Source organism: Pisolithus orientalis (assembly GCF_024613125.1).
Source record: "Pisolithus orientalis strain OTSU chromosome Unknown F5J12scaffold_9, whole genome shotgun sequence".
NCBI lineage: Eukaryota > Fungi > Basidiomycota > Agaricomycetes > Boletales > Pisolithaceae > Pisolithus > Pisolithus orientalis.
The window spans coordinates 492,317-511,474 of NW_026260790.1; the positions used below are offsets into that span (position 1 = coordinate 492,317).

A 19,158-nucleotide genomic window follows, 5' to 3' on the forward strand; every position below is an offset into this window, starting at 1 on the left:
GGGTCAGTCGAGTGATCCCTTCCCAACAGGAACGCCTACAGACTCGGCTCTACGAGCCTGGTACGCCAGAAATTTCGGAAAGGTAATTCCCCCAGAGAACCCCATTGGTGGGTCCAGTAAGGGTAAGGCCTTGGGCGAAGCTGGCGACAACTCGTATGATGTCCGCCCACCCAATGGAGGTCGGGAGTTTAATGTCGGGCATCCCAGAGAATACGACGGAAGCCACAATGGGCTTCAAACTTGGGTCATGCAAGTTGAAGGTTACCTCAACCTCAATAAACATGTCTACAACACGGAATCGCTCAAGATTTCCTTTGCCCTTACATATATGACGAAAGGAGCCGCCGTGTCGTTCGCTGAAAACTACCAAAACGAGAACAAGCTTTTAGACAGAACCATCTGGTACTCCGACACTTTCCAGAGGTTCGTCGAGCGTCTTAAAGCCACGTTCGAGTCCGGCGATCAGACCGCCCTTGCCATCTTACGGCTCTCCGACATCACTCAAGGCAAAAGAGAACTCGAAGCGTATATTGCTGAGTTTACCGGACTTGTCAACAAGGCCCAGTTGAAAGAAGAGTCACGAGAAGCAGGGATCTTCTTCGGGAAGGGACTCAACAAGGAATATCGCGAATGGGTTCTTAACTCAGGGCACACACCTTCCATGGTAATTGAGTGGATCCAGTGCGCGGGAGAAGCAAGAACTGCGATCGCAACGAAGCATATCCTTGAAGGGAAGGAGTCCCGGTACGAGCGAAAGTTTATCCACTATCGCGGAAATTCCCAAGATCCTGATGCGATGGACGTTGACAAAAGAAGGCGAAACGTACGCCGATCAAACGACAATATTACTTGCTTCGAATGCAGAGCAAAAGGTCACTTCAAGCGTGACTGTAAATCCCAGAAACCTGCGCATCCCCCTGGCATTCGAGTTGTCCTTTCCGCCGATGGAACGAAGACTGCTTACGTAGGAAATCGTCTGGCAACAGATGATGAGATGAAAGCGCATGGGGTAAATTTTTAAATGGGACCGCGGCAACTCCTCACGTGGGTCCCATTTCTATGTTATCCGCTGTCTGTACTACCACCATAGATGATGAATCAAAAATGAGAATTGGTTCGCCTTTGGGAAGAGTATGGTTGCCGGATTACAGAGCAGGAGTAATGGTCTGCATCGATTCGGGTGCAGAGGTTTCACTCATCTTGGAACAAATTGTTCAAAAATTGAAGATTCCGATGTATCGCGTCAAGAATCACTTCAAGACTACCTCCTTCACAGGGAAGGATGTCGAATGGATAACCTGCAAGGTCACGATACACATCATCATCAAGAACTGAGTAATACGGATCAAGTGCTATGTCGGTCCATTGGTAGGCAAGGAACATATCCTCCTCGGGATGCCGTTCCTTCAAACATACAAGCCAAGAATGGACTGGGAGAATAACAAGATCTCGTGTTGGGATGATGGGTTCGTACCAACTCGGGAAACTGACGTTTACATTTACAGCCAAGTCCCTTACTACGAAGGGTATGCAGTGAAATTCAACAAGGATGGTTCCATACGGGAACCAGAGGTAAGAAATATTAATAAAACAACTTTGTCCACAGAACTGGAAGCCGCCCTGGCCTCCACAAAAGAAGAAGTAAAGCTTCCAAAAGATTATCAAGAATTCGCCCAAGTCTTCTCGGAAGAAGATATACCGCTACCTCATCATAGGCCGGGTTTGGACCACGAAATATGGCTTAAAGAGGACTTCAAACCAAAGAAAGCAGCGGTATATCCAATGTCTCCCGACGAACTAAAAGTCTTGGACGAATTTCTTGAAGAAAACTTGAAGTGTAAAAAGATTTGACCATCAACCTCGCTGCAAGCAGCACCGGTGTTCTTCGTTGCCAAAAAGGATGGCAAAAAGAGGTTAATTCAAGATTATCGATATCTTAACTCTTTTACCATTCAGGACGCACACCTGCTGCCGAACGCACAAGCTCTTTTCGATGAGCTTGTCGAATCCAAATACTATGCCAAGTTTGACATTCGATGGGGGTTTACTAACCTCTGGGTTAAAGAAGGAGACGAATGGAAAGGAGCTTTCATAACTCCTAGGGGTCTCTTCGAACCCACAGTAATGTTCTTCGGACAATGTAACTCACCTCCCTCGTTTCAGCGTTACATGGACCGAACCTTCGAAAGTCAAAGAGGTAAACAGGTAGGATACATGGATGACGTCGCAATCCATGGGAAAACTCGCGAGGAACTTCGGACCCATGTCCGGGAGTTCCTGATGATCTGTCAAAAAGAAGGTCTTCGACTCAAGATCAGCAAATGCGTCTTTGAGGCCGAAGAAATAGAGTTTTTGGGAATGGTCATAGGAAGAGGTCGCATGGAAACTTCGCCGACAAAGACTGATGCGATTAACACCTGGGAAGCCCCCGACAATCTAACCAGGCTTCGCTGTTTCCTCGGATTCTGTAACTTCTATCGGAAGTTTATCCCATCGTTTTCAAGCATCGCCAGACCCCTTCATGACCTAACAAAAAAAGGGGTCTCCTATACCTGGACTCTGGAGAGGGATGCTGCCTTCGAGAAGCTGAAAAGCTTGTTATGCTCCGCTCCGGTCCTCATGATTCCCGACTTTTCGAAGCCGTTCGCACTCTTTACAGACACTTCGAAACTTGGTACTGGTGCGATTCTCGCCCAGAAAGGCTCCGATGACGAGTGGCATCCCTGCTCGTACCTCTCCCAATCCCTTGTCGGTGCAGAGCAGCGTTACCAGGTGTACGACCTGGAAATGCTAGCCATCATTCGGGCTTTAAAGGCCTTCCGACCATACCTCCTATCCCCAGTCGAACCTACGGTGGTCTTTACCGACCACAAAAACCTCGAGTATGACCGCGAACCGCAACAGTTAACCCCTCACCAGGCAAGATGGGCTGCTACAGTACAGTCCTACCTGATCCGCTTCTCCTGGCAGGCAGGCCAGTTGCAGGTTCCGGCGGACACCCTGTCTCGCAAGAGCGAAGCGGCGGAGCCCGCCCCCGTGGCCATGGTCCTACCGCTGGACCTTTGGCTTTCGAAGGGGGTGGACAGCCAAATTCGTTTGGTTTCTCCCACTTTTTCACTCACAAAAATTATAAAACAACAGAAAATCAATAGATTACTATGAGTTGGCTGCCTCCTGGCTCGAACGGAATGGTCTCGTTCAAACACCCGACCTTATTCTTGCCCAAATGAGGAATTGCCAAAGGAGAAAGGGTCCCCGAAAGCTCGCCCACCTGAGGAAATCGTCAAAGGAGCTAGGGGTGTATTTGCCGTATCCGCCGAGCTGTATACCCAGATCAAGGAAGACGCTTCGAAGAAGCAAGACGGCCCGGAAATTAAAGAAAACATAACTATTGCCGCCAACGGAACAAAACGTTTCGGGACTACCCACCTCTATATTCCCCCCGATCATCGCCAACACTGTATGAAGACTTATCACGACCACGAGTCTTTGGGACATCCCGGACAAAAAGCGATGTTTGCCAAAATGAGGAAAGAAGTGTGGTGGGACGGAATGGGAAAAGACATCAAAGCATACGTCGCCGGATGTCCGGTTTGTCAAGGCAGCAAAGTTATCACCCATCCTCCAAAACCCCCGGTAACACCCCATGAAACTGCCAGCACAGTACTCCTGTTCCAGCAGATTTCAATGGATTTCATTACGGACCTCCCGGTCTCGGGAGATGAAAAATATGACTCTATTCTCATGGTAGTCGATCAAGGGCTATCCAAGGCCGCCCTGTTTGTTCCTTGTCACAAGACAATCGATTCCGAAGGATTGGCGAAACTGTTCCATTGCTTCATATACGCTCGATTTGGACTACCGGAATCGGTAATCTCAGATTGAGGTCCGCAGTTCGCCTCCTCGTTTACCAAGGAATTATACAAGGCTATAGGGATAAAAACAAAACTTTCTACAGGGTATCACCCACAGACCAATGGAGAAAGCGAACGGGTAAATCAAGAGGTTGAAGGATACTTACGCCTTTATTGCTCGGAATTCCCGAACTCCTGGAGCAGCAAGTTACCTTCCAGCCGAGTTCGCGCACAACTCCCGCATCCATATGGTCCATCAAATGACCCCTTTTTCCCTCCTTCTCGGATACGACCCGTCGCCCTACCCTGAGACGAGATTAACCCCGGTCCCCTCGGTCGAGGAAAGATTAGAGCGGTTGGCCGCAAGCAGAGATGTCGCTATCCTTGCCCACAAAAGGGCACAGGAGTTGATGAAATCTCGCTCAAAAGGGACATATGTCGCGCCCAAGGTTGGCGACCGTGTTCTCCTGGATACCGCTAACTTGTGCATCAAAAACCAATGCGACAAGATTGCGCCCCAACGCCTCGGACCTTTCAAGGTGACTCAGGTTGTATCACCTGGTCGCTTTCCGATTGGACCTTCCCAAGAGTTGGAAGGTACACCCGGTCTTCCACGGTTCTCGGATCTTCCCCTTCGTCGAAAACGAGGTATATGGGACTGCGCCCGCAGCACCTCTTCCCGAGTTGGTCGATGATGAAATTGAATGGGAGGTCGAGTCAGTCCTGAATCACAAGCTAGATGGCCGCCGAGGGAAGCGAAAATACCTGGTAAAGTGGAAGGGTTTCCCACATTCGTCAAATACGTGGGAACCCGAGGAACACTTAAAAGAGCACGCTAAAGAAGTGCTCGACCAGTACAAGCTTGCCCGCCATCTTCGAAATTAAATGGACTCTCCTTGTTCTGTCAATACCGAGAATGACTACGCCGACCTCCTCCCTTCCACAGAACCCCTTTCTTACTCCAACGACGACGGGCTCATTCCCCCCATCGATATCTATGCCCCAGCCTCACCTCCAATGTCCCCCTCTGGCTTTCATATCTCCAGGTACTCCTTGCCCTTGTCCCAGCCCCGTCCGGCATCGCCTGCAGTTCACCCGCTCTCTGCGACCGCGTCCACACCAGGGGATCACCGTCAAGCGCATCCCTGCCCCGAAGGTCAGAGTCCCCCTCAGTGAGGACAGTAGCCCAAAGGGAAAGGGTAAAGCGCGCTGCTGACAATGACGCCGATAATGGAGCAACCCAGCCGAGGAGCACCGATGCTTCCCAACCTGCCGACCTTCGCAGCGCCTTCACCACCTACACCAACCGCGCTGATCGCCCAGCCCTCGATCTACTTGCAGCCGCCGCCACCGCTGCTTCCAGGGCTGACCAGCAAAGATTACCAGTCCCAGCAGCTGAATACTTGGACATTGTTAGGGCACTTGACGTCTTCCACGATGGGGACGACGTTAACGGGTGCACACCAGAACAAGTTAAGTATTTTGGGCTGTTGTCTGAAGTCTACAGAGCATCAGACGTGATCAACGGGCTGGTATCCAAGATACGCACTCGGAAACTCATCGGGGTGGCACCTCTCTCGGAGGTAATCATGATCGAAATGTTGGAGAAGGCTTCTTCCGAAATTACCGAAGCCATCACTGGCAGAGCCTATCATCATTTACGGCAACAGCAAGTTAACGACTTCCTCGTGCCTCCGGCATCTCGGATCCTTGACCGGATCGTCCCGAAAGAAGCCCAGGTACCCGAGGTCAAATTAAAGAAGGACGTAATGGATCAGGAGAAGGAAAAGGAATGGCGAGCGATAGAGTTAAAATACGTCGACTCAGGAGCTCTTTTTAAAGAGGTTGGTTCACGATTGGGGACAGGGACTCATAACTCCGCCTGGGAAGTACTCTTACAGGATGCATCAGTGGGCCGGAATTCACAAGAACTACTTTAACACCGTCCACACCTCCGATCCTCTCCCTTCGGCTCCCTTCGTCCCCATCCCTTCTGACCAACTTCGCTTCTACCTGGGAGGACAGACACCCGTCCCGCCCGACCACCCTCTTTACCAGCATGCCTGTTACCAGTGCCTGTTACTTGGGACATTGGTCATGCCGCAACGGACGCAGTTCCCGCTATACTCCGGCCCTCAAGGAGCCGTCATCTCCATCGCCTTCGTCGCCCGTCGCCAACCGAACGCGCTCCCGCGTTTACACTACTCGCCGACCCTTATCCGTTCGCCCCAGTTAACCCGACTTCCGACCCGTCCTCAAGGGTCTGAGGACCTTAGAGGGGGGGTGATGTTACGCTTCCATCAGGGGTCTTACCTTTTTCGACTCTTGATGGTCACGTGCGTCACATGCCTCGTCGCATCGTTAATAACCGTCGTCGTGTTAGGAGTGCGCATGTTGAACAACGGGGAGATCGGATCACCTGCTGTCCAGGTATTTCCAACGCCTGTCGAGACTCATCACTCGTGATCCGTGACGTTCACCGCTCTCCTGATTGATGATATGTTCTGTTGTTGATCCGCTGACTCGTTCTGACTCGTTTATATTGCCTCGTTGCTGTACTATAGCTCCGGTGTCTGGCTCCTTGCTGCGCATTGATTGCGCAGCCGGTATAGCCATCGTTTCCTTCCCTACCCCCATCACTGACACCGGATGACTCTTATTTATTTCAAAGATTAGTTCGTTGACTGCTGCGGATTCGCGTCGCGACGCGCCTGTCGTGACTGGTATGGTACTCATACTTAGGGGTATTTAAGCCCACAGTACTTTACCGTGTATCCTCAGTTTTTTGATAGCTTGCAACTGAGCTAATTACTTTGCTTTGATCCTCGTCTTCTCTCCACGCGAACAACCTTAGGGACTCACCAGTAGACAAGACCTCTGTCGGATCTTCGCAATAACTCAGCCATAGGGGTTATGACAAGTTCGGCCTGTAGACTCCCCCTCGTGCGCTCCGTGCCTATTCCATTTGAAGAAGTCACTGCGCTCGGGCATAACAGCGCCCGTGTACGGCATTCTGGTTTTCAACATATCTCCACCAATTCTGCAGACACCGAAACCATTCCCACACTTGCTTGTAGCGCTTGGCCACACGATCCTACCTTCCAAGATTGGAAAGGATTTGCGCACTCCACACGTTTCTACAGTGCTCCCTCCAAAAGGTGCTCGTTTCGCTAGTTCTTCTGATATGGCTGCCTCCACATCAGTCATTTCACTTGTCCCCTTTGCTAGGGACCATGGCTACATATATCTACCAGGAGTTCCTACCAGCTTCTGTCCTGAAGTGTCCTGGTACATCCCACCCTTGTCTGCCCCCTCTCAGCCCATCCAGCTTGGACAGCATGTTCTTTTTGTCAGTATGACCTCCAGGAGGACATTCTTTGGTCACCTCAGGTCTGTCATTCGCTTGGAAAGGTCTTATGTGGTCGTTTCAGTCTCTCCAGTCCAAGAAGCATATGGATCCTTCCTCCCTGCCCCCTGTGACGTCTTCATACCAGTCTCATCCATCATTCTTCCAAAATTGTGACAGCTACAGTATAATCTACTGTTCTCCACTCTCCCTGATCACATCCATGACGAGTATGATGCACATCTTGCCTCCTTGTTGCAAGATACAGCAGAAGACGCTCCCCCTTCATCCTCTCTTCCAACAGAGCCTCGTTCATGAAGTTTTTATTTGCTTCACTGAGAGGATGGTTTGGGGGGGAAAGTTGTGATCCCCTATGCTCCTGTCACCCCACAGACCCCCAAAGCTTGACCCCTGTTGACATCTGACTCACCCTGTCCGCTTTTGGATGTACTATATTGGCATCAGATCAGCACTGCCTCTCTGTCATCCCACTTTGGCCTAGAAGCAATCTCTTCAAGATGTGACATGCACAGCCTCCCCCTAATGCAATTCCAGTGCACTTTCCCAGTTCCTGACATTGCTTGACTCATACTGTGACATTCTGACTGTCTTTGACTCACCTATTGCAAATACTTACCAATCTTTTGACTTTGCTTACTGATTCTTCACTTTTTGGCTTACTTATCCTTACCAATGCTTACCAATGCTTTCCAAGATGATTACCCATCGCTTACATTCCTTACTCATCAGTTACCAATCGCTTACCAAGTGTTTACACCTTGTTTTCCATAGGCAACGCCCCTGTACTGTATATAAGTCACTGTACTTAGGTAGCAAAAAGAAGACATCAGAGAGCCCCTCTTGCCCGCAATTTATCATCTCTCAGTAAATCATTCATCAGCTTCAGTAGTTGAGACTTTATTAAGGGTCTAGCTATCATCTACTTCGCTTATTATCATCTATCATCCATATACTTCACTCCAAGCCCTCCCTGAGCTCAGTACAGCTTAGGACATTGAATTAAGTCACTATCCATCCTTCTGTAGGCTGATAGCAGTCTACCCTATCGCTTTCTATCACATTCTTGCTCCCTCTTCATCAGGAGCACCCCCAACCCTCAGCACTCATCTTTGAGTGTTGTAGCTCGCAAAAACCCTCCCAAAGAACAGGTTCTACCATCTAGGTACTGCATAGGCACACCACCACTCGCTTTCATTGTCTTTTGTGTTGGTTTTGGTTGGTTTTCACCACTGAACCACACTTCGACCCACACCATCGGTGCTCGAGCTCACCCTACAGCAAGAGAACTTAACACAACTGGATATTGCTTGTAGCTTGCTGGAAACTTACCAACTGCATTGTATAGTTGTCTGTGGGTCCAAATTGACAAATGGTGTTGACATAGTCACCAAGTGCATGGAGTTTGTATGTGGAGAGGTTCAGATACCACAGCTTTGGCCCCTCAGCTTTCTGCTTTCCCTTGCTGTTGACACCACTTCCCCCTGCTGAGTCTGAGTTACATGGCTTGGGTTCTGTCAGGTTCCTACTGCCAGATGCATCTTTTGCTGCTGATTTGAGTAGCATGGCTGCTTTGTGGTGCCCACGAGCAGCTTCTTCAGCTGGAAGATCCTGGGTTTGGTAAGCTTTCTTTGTCTCATGCAAAAACTGACAGAGGATCTGGCCGAGGCGTGTTGTAGAAGTGTCAAGGTAATCTAGAGTAGAGTTTGTGTGCATGCACAGCTTAGCTAGTCCATGCCAAGTAGCGAGCTCAAAGAGTAAGTCGAGAACAATGGCATTGAAAGGATGGGGTAGAAGATTCTCAAACACAGGAATTGCACACTATGACTCACACTCAGACATGAGATCATTCAGTGGAAAGAGATTGACCACAAACACACCTGAAGTAGGTCTTCAAAGTCTCGTGCAGCCAAATGCTTCATGCCAGAGACATTGTTGCTGAACTTTCAAATTGTTCCTTGCCCAAACAGGGGTATCTGGCAGTACCTGTAACATGAATGCTTGACAACAAACATACCATTATTTGTAGTGCTTGCTTACCGTTTGTTTAAATCTTGGATAGCATTTTCACCATGGGCATACAACACATGGAGAAGGTGTGTAAAGGTAGCCTTCCATACTCCAAGTTCAAACTCATGTAGTAGATCTGGCACAAACATGGAGAAAAAATTGACCCCAAATTGTGAGAATCAAGTTGAGAAGGCATTCTAAAGTATTCAAAGGCAATTACAAGTTATCACATAGTTTGGGCAGGCTTGAAAACTTACTACTGTTGGAACAAGTGACTCCAGCATTAGCAAGTGCTTTACTGCTGCACTTGCTATGTTCAAATCCTTTACAAAGAGCCACTCCCACACTTTCTTCACCACAAACCAAAATCTGTTGTTGTCAACATGTGCCCTTTTAGAGCGAAGATTTTGATCAGCCTTTGTCCCAAGCATTGAAATTTCATCTTTCTTGATGAGGCAACAAGGACATGGGCATCCTCCCAGAAACTTGAGGCATGCAAGAAGTACCCTGTTGGTGAGATGAGATACATATTGGCAAAGCACAGCACGAACTTACTTTTCAGGGTAGTCAGCTGAGTATGTGAAGATGCATGGAAAAACACACCTCAGAATCCCATCAGCAAACTCGACTACCAGCCCAAACTGATAGGCATGCATGAAATCATCGTCCAGAAGCAGTAACCATATTGCTTGCATTATCTCATGTTGGCATAGGGTGAGAATCTCCAAAGTTGCAGCCTTGTTAAACACTTGGTAATAAAAATCTTGGAGAGTGTCAGGCAACTATACAAGTAATGTTAATAATAATAATAATAATAATAACAATAAATGAACCAGTAGGAAAAATAGTGAGGACAAACCTTTGGAATGTAAGCAAGGTGGTGTGTGGCAAATGATGTTGTCCTGCCTTGTATATATTTTGACTGATTTCCAAGATACATGTAGATTGGCCAAAGAGATGCAGTGCCAAAGTTCACAAGGTGTGTTGAATCCGACCAGAACATAATTGCTGCAACTACAGTTTCCAGAGTACACCCAGTTGCACGTGATTGCTCCTGGACTCTGTGGTGTTCCTTGACCATTGCATCCGAGTTGTAGATCTCTGAGTAGATGCGCTGTGTTGGTAGTTCACAGGAGTCGATATCAGTGGCATATGTGTGAAATGGGGACAAATGGAATTGTTCTGCTGACATCTCACAAAGTGCTGACTGGAGAACCTCGAGTGGCTTGCAATAAAAGAGGCCTGGTATGTTGAATAGGGGTGCCTCGTCTTCAGATGCATGTAAAATGCCATCTGCTGGTAGTCGTATTTGTACAGTAGTTTCTTTCCATCCAGCCGCTGCCAAGAAAGCAGATTCAAGATCATTGGGGTCACCCTGGTGTTCATCAATCCTTTCTACTTCTTTTACAGCTCAGAAACCCTCTAGATCAGCTCTGTCAAAATCCGGGGCAAGGATTACATCATGCACAAGGCGATCAAGATCTGCAAGTGACTTCACATTAGTCCCATTATAAAACCAACTTATCAGCCAGAATACAGTTGCATTGAGGAATGGTGCAAAATAGTCAGTTTGGACAGAGCGCAATGATGAGCCAAATCCAGACCACCATGATGCAACTCGGTGTTGCTGGTCTTGAGGGAGTGGGAAAGTTGGTGCATCTGAAAGGTGATTGATGTCGGCAATGCCATCAGGGTCATAAGTAGGCAGATTCGGTCCGAAGTATGTGCGGTAAACTCCATAATGGTCTGGTTCAGTGGTGATATGGCTCTCCAAAGGTGTTTGAGGGGACCCATTCTCAGTCTCCATGTCAAGCACAATGTCATGATCTTCTTCAACAGGCCTGGGGGATTTGGCTGCTGCGACTGCTATGGCAGCAGTGCTTTGAATCGGGGGTAGATCATCACGAAACCTCTTTGGTAAGCAACGCCGACGGTTGGGCAACCCAGAAACCCGGTACTCGGGTGACAAGGGTTCGGCAGGCACGACATCTGCCACATCCTGACACCATACATATGTAAGATAATACTGTGTTTCGAATTAAGTATTGAGAGGTGCCTTACTATGGTTACTACATCATCACTAATCGTTTCATTTGCCAGCTCCATGTGTTTAGCCTGTTCCTTCTGCAGTGCCTGGTTTGCTTGATGGGCAGTACATCCCTCCTTCCGCCTTGAAAGGATAGACTTTGCTGCCTGCGATATCTTGAATTTACAGGCTCGTTTGTGATTACAAAGGGCAGTCCTGTTCTTGAATGAACGATTACATCCTACACATGCAAAAGCAGCCATTATAGCAAAGAATACAAGGAACACACGCTGCGTGAGCATGGACCATGCAGATACAATCTACTGCAACTTGTTGCAATGTAATACAATCAATGGTGGAATCGGGGCAGTGGGCGCTAGGAGTAAAGGCGGGGGTGTGAATTTAGTCTCCGCTTGAAATGCAGCTTCACCATGTAGTGCGGCTCATTTCATATTCCCCTATCACCATCATGCCTGGAGGCGTCATGTTCAACAATTCCTTTCAAAAGTTGCTTGATAGTCTGTCTAACCCAAGGCAATAGAGGTACATTCATTGTGTTTATATGAGCATAGGACTCCCCAGCTGATGACTTTCAGAGATGCAATGTCACCATTTGCATCTGCTGCGTTTTTCTTCCCTATGAGTATGGACCCCTTCGTGGATTTTGAACGAGTGCTCTGGGATGGGATCCAGAATGAGTTTCCAGATCCACTTGAGGAGCCAGATGAGGATTCCACTGCATACACGTATGACTAATGCCCTGCTTGTGACGCACTGCACTGACATTGTTTGCATTTGGCAGTCAGAATGAGAAAGACTATCATATCGCACTTTATCAGAATTTCATCTCGCATATTGATAATGGAAGTGAGCTTGTTTCAGGCTTTGAACATGAGCGCGACTCACTTTCTACTTTCATCGATGAGGTAGGTGCATATATGCACTTGACATGTCTCAAACTCACTAATTTTCATCCAGCTTGTCGCTGCTGCTGCTCGGTCGCGAACAAATGACACAGGAAGCCTCAAGTGGGACGTGCTGACATATATGCTTGAGGACCCCATGACTCAGTCTGTGAAGCCACCAATCCGGAAGGGTGACCCCAAGTCAACCCGTGGATGGAACCATCCTCTTACTGCACGGAACCTCTGCCCGATTGTACACCTGGAAGAGTTTGATAGAAACCCTCAGTATGTCTACCTTAACTTCGTTTCCTTCTGCTCATGCAGTGCATATGATCAGACTATTCATGAACCAGGTTCACGATCGGACATGAAAAATCACACATCGCAAGTTTCCAGCTTGCCTCTACGACGTGAAAATGTTTGACCCAAACAACAAGAAGAAAGGGTTTCTCCGAAGCCAAGGTTTAGTACGGGTACGTATTCATGTGAACTTGAAAATTGTGTGCGAGCTTGGCTGAAGTCTTTACTGGTAGACCTTTCGTCACATTTTCACAAGTCCATCATCTGCACTGGACCCAACTCGCAGAGGCACGAAAACCCCGCAAGGTGTAGCACACGGCCTGCCTGACCCGACACCTCGCACAATTGCGTACGCTGCGATACAGGTCACCTTATGGAGTTACGGCTCTTATTCTCTCTGTCTGCTAACTCTTGTTTCTCAGTACTACTTCGCGCTCAGCTCCGCCGAGCAGCGGACATCTGCAATTGGAGGTGTTGACCTTTATGAACTCTTTCTCAAGATTGTCAAGGTCTTGGAAGATCAACCAGATCATCCATGGACCCAAGAGACGCTTCACTGGTGGAATAAGTATGTACTTCATCAGAGTGTTATCACGGTCAACTAGGTTTACTCGCATTTGAAGGCAGGTGCCTGGCCTCAGCCAAACTTCCAAGCGAAGGCGACCAATCTCAGCAGCAAACTCGGATGACTCATCAGAGGATGACGACATGGACTCTTTCCTTGACTCCCCGGTTGCGGGTCGCCAATCTCGTTGTACCGAAGAACGTGTGCAGCACTCAATTGACAGTCGCAACGGGCCTCAGGTTACCATGTCTCCCATACCCATGGTTCATGTATCTCGCCATGATGAAGGTACTCTGCCACCCAAGAACAGCAGCGCCAAGGTAGCAGTACTTGCAACATTCTGCTTCGGATCAATCCATTGGCTTACCATGATCTGCAGATCCAACCAAGCTTGGGAGATGATGCCCATTCAGTGCCACAACATAACGACTTCGATCCACCTGACCATCACACCAGCTTCCATCCCAGATCACCTCCAGGGCCTAGGCCCGGTCACAGAAATTTTCACCATGACCCAAGTAATGAATGCGAGACCGTTGGGAGCCCACTGACGGATCCTGAAGCTACTGAGACCATACGAAAGGACCCCACTCTAGAGCCCACTACGACCACGAAGAAATCTCAAGGTGGCAGTGCTGGTCAGCGCTCGAAGAACAAGGCTGAGCCACCACGTAAGCGTGTCAAGCACAAGTAGTCCCAACACTGCCTTCATTTCCCCTACTTTATTGTTCGAATGCTTCCCTCTTATACCTTGTCATCGTTTATTCCTGTAACTGGTGCGTGGCTGCTCATTTCGGGATGCATTGAATGTTGTACTAGCGTTGTCGGCTTCTAACTTGCTCTCAGTGGACTGCATCATCATGTAATGTATACCATGCAATAGAAGTCATTGCATTCATATGAAATCCAGTGGAACGTGTAATAAAGTATGGCGAGGAATACAATTCAACATACTAAAATGCATCGAATGGCACCGAGATACATGGCTATAAAATATCATGTGCCAATGGATGGGTTGCGACCCTTATCCACATTGTATTTGGCCGCTTGTTATAGTGCAATACATAGTTGTATATAACGGAGACAGCACTATGTATCAGTTGTACTGAATTTTAGGACATTGCAGTAAGTTTTACGACCTTATATTATGCGAGTGGATTTGTTGATGCATAAACTGCACAAGTCGCGTCGTCACGTGCGGGTTACATGTTCCATTTTTGGAACCGCACACTATTCTCGGCTTGGGCTTGTCGGAAGGAAATATTATTATAGGGTCACCATCGTGTACAGTTGCATGATACTTTCCATACTATTGGGTTCTTACACTCGGTTGTTGCTGCATGCTAAAAACCAGAGATTCTGCAGCCAATCGAGTCGAGGACTCAAAAGTGGGACCGAGATTACGTACGTATTAGTACGGAGGTGGCTGCCACCGGCTTCAGTTGACCCACTACTCGATGAGCTCTTTCATTACGCTTCCACCTGGGGCTACTCCGATCGTTGACGCGGACGAGGAGGTGGGGAGCCCGCATTTCCCCAACTGCAGGTGCTCGACTGTCACTCTTCTTAGGTTTTCCTCCTGTATACGAGTCTCAATCGGGCATGCACGAAGCTGACTGGTCCTGATGGTTATCGCGGACTTGGTCACGTTGATTCTCGAAAAGACACCCTTACCATTCATCTTGGATTGTTCGAAGACGCCACCGAAATGTCCAAGGACCAACAGTTGTGCAATATCTCACAATCACCAAAGTCAAAACAAAAGCGCTCGAAGAAATCAATTGACATCGAGATTGAGATCGCTCAGGACAAGACTGCCCTGCGTAGCAGAAGAGGCGACACTGGCAGCGTCGTCTGGAGGGCCAGGTTAGTTGTCTTTTGACTTGTCATACACTCGTGTACGAGATTACTTAAACCCGGTGAAGTGTCGAATTTTGCAGAACAGTCCTTCATCAGTATTTCTTCCCATCCGGAAGTACAATATTCGATTACCGCAGGCTATCCGAATGCAACTGCCTTGAACTCGGGTGTGTTCTAGAATGCTTACCCATTGCAGCGATGTCTCATTAGCAGCAGTGCGGGGACAGGGTTGCTTGGGATTGCCCTTTCTCCCCTGTTCCGAGCATATACAGCAACCGACATTGCTGCATTACTCCCGCTCATCCGGAAGAACGTAACATTAAATTCCCGTCCAAACTACGGGGCTGTTGGATCGCAATGCACAGATCTCATCGTGGAAGAGTTGGATTGGTTGACCCTCGCATCTCTGCCTTCAGGTCCTTCCCGGATACGCTACTGCCCACTTCCAGGTCCAAGTTCAACGCTAAACAAGGACAATACCTGGGATTTGATCTTAGCGGCAGACTGTATCTACCATCCCTCCCTTCTCCGCCCCTTCGTTGACACGATTGAGGCCCTCGCAACTCCTGGTCGAACTTGGGTAATCGTTGTGGTTGAACTGCGGCAAGAAGACGTCATTCGGGAATTTCTCAACTTGTGGTTGACCTTGGGGAATTGGGAGATCACGCGAGTAGAGGGCTTCCTAGATGAAAACTACGCCATTTGGGCCGGTCATAGAAACTCACCCACGCCCACTGTGTAGGGTGCAATTCTCTCAGTTGCTCGTGACTGCATAGCATCCATTCAGTGGGGGTTCACTTCTCATTGGCAGTAGACGATGGCGTCGTAATTATGAAGTGGCGCTGACTGCCACAGTCTATCGTTTTGGTGTGTACTGTATTCCCACTAGATTGTGAATCATCTCATTCGACCGTGGGTCTTGGCGACCGGCGTGGTTGCCATGACTGTCACCCGCGATGCCCGAAGTGATGCTAAATACACATCTGTGCAAAATAAATCGGAACACTTGATTGACGAACCATTCTCTGTTGCAGAGCCCGCTCCGCAGTTGTAACAACTGCGAATCTCACATGGCCTATGCCCACTTAAGGATGCCGGTGTCTCGTGAGGATCCTTCAGGATCATTGCTTTTACTTAGGTGGGCCAGGTAGCAGTGGTAGTGCCAAAGAGGAACTTGCAGCAGATTGACGGTCCGGGACTTTGCAACGGCTGTTCTGTGCGACTTTTCATGTGCTTGTCCACCGGTGCCAGTGAAGCTTGGAAAGCCAAATCTCGCGGCCACCCCGCGTGTGCCACGAGGAATGTATGACTAATCAAATTCCCGGTGAACAAACACATGATACGTCACCTAACCGGCTATGAAAAGCCGCCCGTGGGATGTCCCCAGCATCAGTTACCAGCTCACCAACGATGTCGCCCTCGTCAAGTGCAAAGGCAAGAATTCTCGTTAAGGACGACAACGATGTGGTTATCGTCGCTGCTGTCCGTTCCGCTCTCACCAAGGTGGGTCCTACACTCGAAGCCATGTGCATGCACTAGTTAACTCCATTGCAGAGCAGGAAGGGTGGCTTCAAGGACACGCGTCCTGAGGAGATCTTGTCTGGTGTGCTGAGAGCAGCCTACACCAGGGCTCGCCTGAATCCAGCTCTCATCGAGGAAATTGCCGTCGGTAACGTCCTTCCCCCCGGTGGAGGTGCTAGTGCCGCCCGCATGGCCGCGTTGCATTGCGGCATCCCCCACACTACGCCACTCAACACTGTGAACAGGCAATGCTCTTCCGGCCTCGCCGCTGTAAACCAGGTTGCCAACGAAATCATTGCCGGCCAAATTTCTATCGGAATTGGTAAATGACGTGCACACATTTGTCTATCGCAGCAGCTCATTCTTTTCCAGGTGCTGGCGTTGAATCCATGACATTCGGATGGGGTAGTGGATCCCTACCTGATGGTTGGTCAGAGGCTGTTCTCACCAACAAGGAAGCCGAGGATTGTCTCATTCCCATGGGTATAACCTCGGAGAATGTCGCCACAGAATTCGGCATCTCGCGGGAGAGGCAAGATGAGTTCGCTGCTCAGTCTTTCCAGAAGGCTGCAGCAGCTCAGAAAGCCGGAAAATTCAAGGACGAGATCGTCCCTCTCAAAGTTAAAATCACCGACCCAAAGACTGAGAAGGAAGTAGAGATTGTAGTGGACGCAGATGACGGGATACGTGACGGCGTCACTCCCGCGAGCCTTGCTAAATTGAAACCTTCGTTCAAGAAGGATGGTTCAACACATGCTGGTAGGTCAAAGATACGACTCCTACCTGTCTTCTGTTCATGTCCTATTTAGGTAATGCTTCGCAGGTGTCGGATGGCGCAGCAGCGGTCGTATTAGCACGTAGATCTGTTGCCAGACGTCTTGGACTTCCAATCCTTGGCAAGTACGTCGCGGCTGTTGCGACTGGTGTTCCGCCTCGGATCATGGGTGTGGGCCCTGCATATGCAATTCCTAAGGTTCTTGAGAAAACCGGTCTATCCAAGGAAGACGTCGACTTCTACGAGATCAACGAGGCTTTTGCGTCGCAAGCTATTTACTCTGTAGAGAAGATTGGCATCCCGTTCGACAAGGTGAACATCAACGGTGGAGCTATAGCCTTTGGACACCCACTTGGATGCAGTACGTACATTTTCTTTTTGCCATGGATGTTGAAACCCACCTTATCGATCTTGCAGCCGGGGCACGTCAAATCGCTACGGGTCTCAGCATCTCCAGACAGAGGAATGAGAGAGTGTTTGTTACTAGTATGTGCATTGGCTCCGGGATGGGCATGGCGGCCGTTTTCGTCAGCGAGCATTGATGTATTCCACTTGTAATAATTCGAAGTATAGTGTGATAATGTAATCCAGAGTCTTGGTGACGCAACACTACAGGACCCACTGAAGTAAAGTACCAGTCTGGTATACAACAGTGAAGTTGGTGTTACATACCAACGTTTCTCTGTCAAACGGGCCACTACGTTCAAAGACCCTGGGTCCAATTTCTGACCTTCCCCGGAAGGTTGGACCATAGTACGCTTCGGGACAGAGTAAACGCTTTCTATCATGATTGCACTCTGAAAATCCCCGGACGCTTCTGGTTCTCTTATATAACCGGATCAGTAAGGACAGATTTGCCAGCGATCATTTTACCTGTCGTCCACTAGTGTACGACGTCCAGCCACCGGGTCATACCCCCACACCAACGTGGCCGAATGACCGGCTGACCTGGGAAGCGCTAGCCCCGAGGTCAAGTCGGAAGGATAGAGGGTGAATACAGAAACCGACCGAAAAACACTACGGAAGAGCTGGATACATGCTACCGATGACAAGCATACCTACACAGATGGGGGGTTCCCTGAGAGGTATAGAGAGGTGAGCCTTCCAGAAGAAGAGCGTCGACGCAGGACCGGGTCGCGATCCCCGAAGCCGTAAATGAAATCAAGCAATAATCATTGAATATCGGATTCCTGAGTAAATTATGTTGCAGCTCAACCCCTTAGCGTCGGAGGATGGCCAACGGTATTCAAATACACGGGAACATGGAATGCGCTGCACAGTGGCGCTTAGTTGCAGGGGTGGGATGTCAGGCTGTGCAAACGGAGAGTTGGGTGTGCGATGTGGTAACGTCCATCGTCGGGACCTGGGCAAGACAGCAACGGTTCGCACGCATCAGTGTCCCAGGTATTATGCATAGGCTCTGCGGGTATTCAAAAAAAAAAAAAAGTTTCCTCCGACCTCCCCGTAAACCCCCTTACTCCAGACGCTAATCAACATTTAAACCAAGTGGACACACGAACATGTGTAACGCGTTCCGCTGCGTGCTGTATGGCGATGTCTTCAGCCCAGCCGACCGCAGTTTGTTGGTCAGCCATTAACTTCACCTGACGCAAGCGCCTAGAGAAACGAATGCGGGACCCGCCGCAAGCAATGATGTTTATAGCATATTGCTGTAATGGACAATAAACGGTATGGTCAGAAGTAATGGACCCACTGATTATGAAAAGCCTGTCCCACCGCAGAAAATTAGTTGTGCAGGGAATACGGCATTCTCGAGATGATCTTTCCCCCTTCCGATATTGGTGGAACCGGAGGGCGCAGATACTGACCAAGAACGTGTTCATACGAAATGCCCACGAGGTTTGTTGGTAGATGTTAATGGTATGGTCAACGGTAATAACCGGGTGACTAGTGCCATCAGTAACAGCAATCATGTATCTGTCACTGTACAACCGCCACACTGCAAGTGTGTTGAAAT

At 48.9% G+C, this 19,158-nt stretch overlaps 2 protein-coding genes across 2 annotated transcripts; both read left to right on the plus strand.

The window, feature by feature from the left end:
* Window positions 1-14,301: 14,301 nt before the first annotated feature.
* On the plus strand, window positions 14,302-15,885 carry F5J12DRAFT_821664 (uncharacterized protein). The gene is made up of 4 exons (XM_051745319.1): window positions 14,302-14,541; window positions 14,595-14,890; window positions 14,950-15,051; window positions 15,101-15,885. The coding sequence occupies exons 1-4, from the start codon at window positions 14,482-14,484 to the stop codon at window positions 15,624-15,626; spliced, it is 984 nt and encodes a 327-aa protein (XP_051601372.1). The 5' UTR covers window positions 14,302-14,481; the 3' UTR covers window positions 15,627-15,885.
* A 357-nt stretch (window positions 15,886-16,242) lies between these two features.
* Window positions 16,243-17,836, plus strand: F5J12DRAFT_821666 (acetyl-CoA acetyl transferase). Its single transcript, XM_051745320.1, has 5 exons — window positions 16,243-16,387; window positions 16,439-16,727; window positions 16,778-17,164; window positions 17,215-17,541; window positions 17,598-17,836. Exons 1-5 carry the CDS (start codon window positions 16,262-16,264, stop codon window positions 17,720-17,722), a joined length of 1,254 nt encoding a protein of 417 aa, XP_051601373.1. The 5' UTR covers window positions 16,243-16,261; the 3' UTR covers window positions 17,723-17,836.
* Window positions 17,837-19,158: the final 1,322 nt, after the last annotated feature.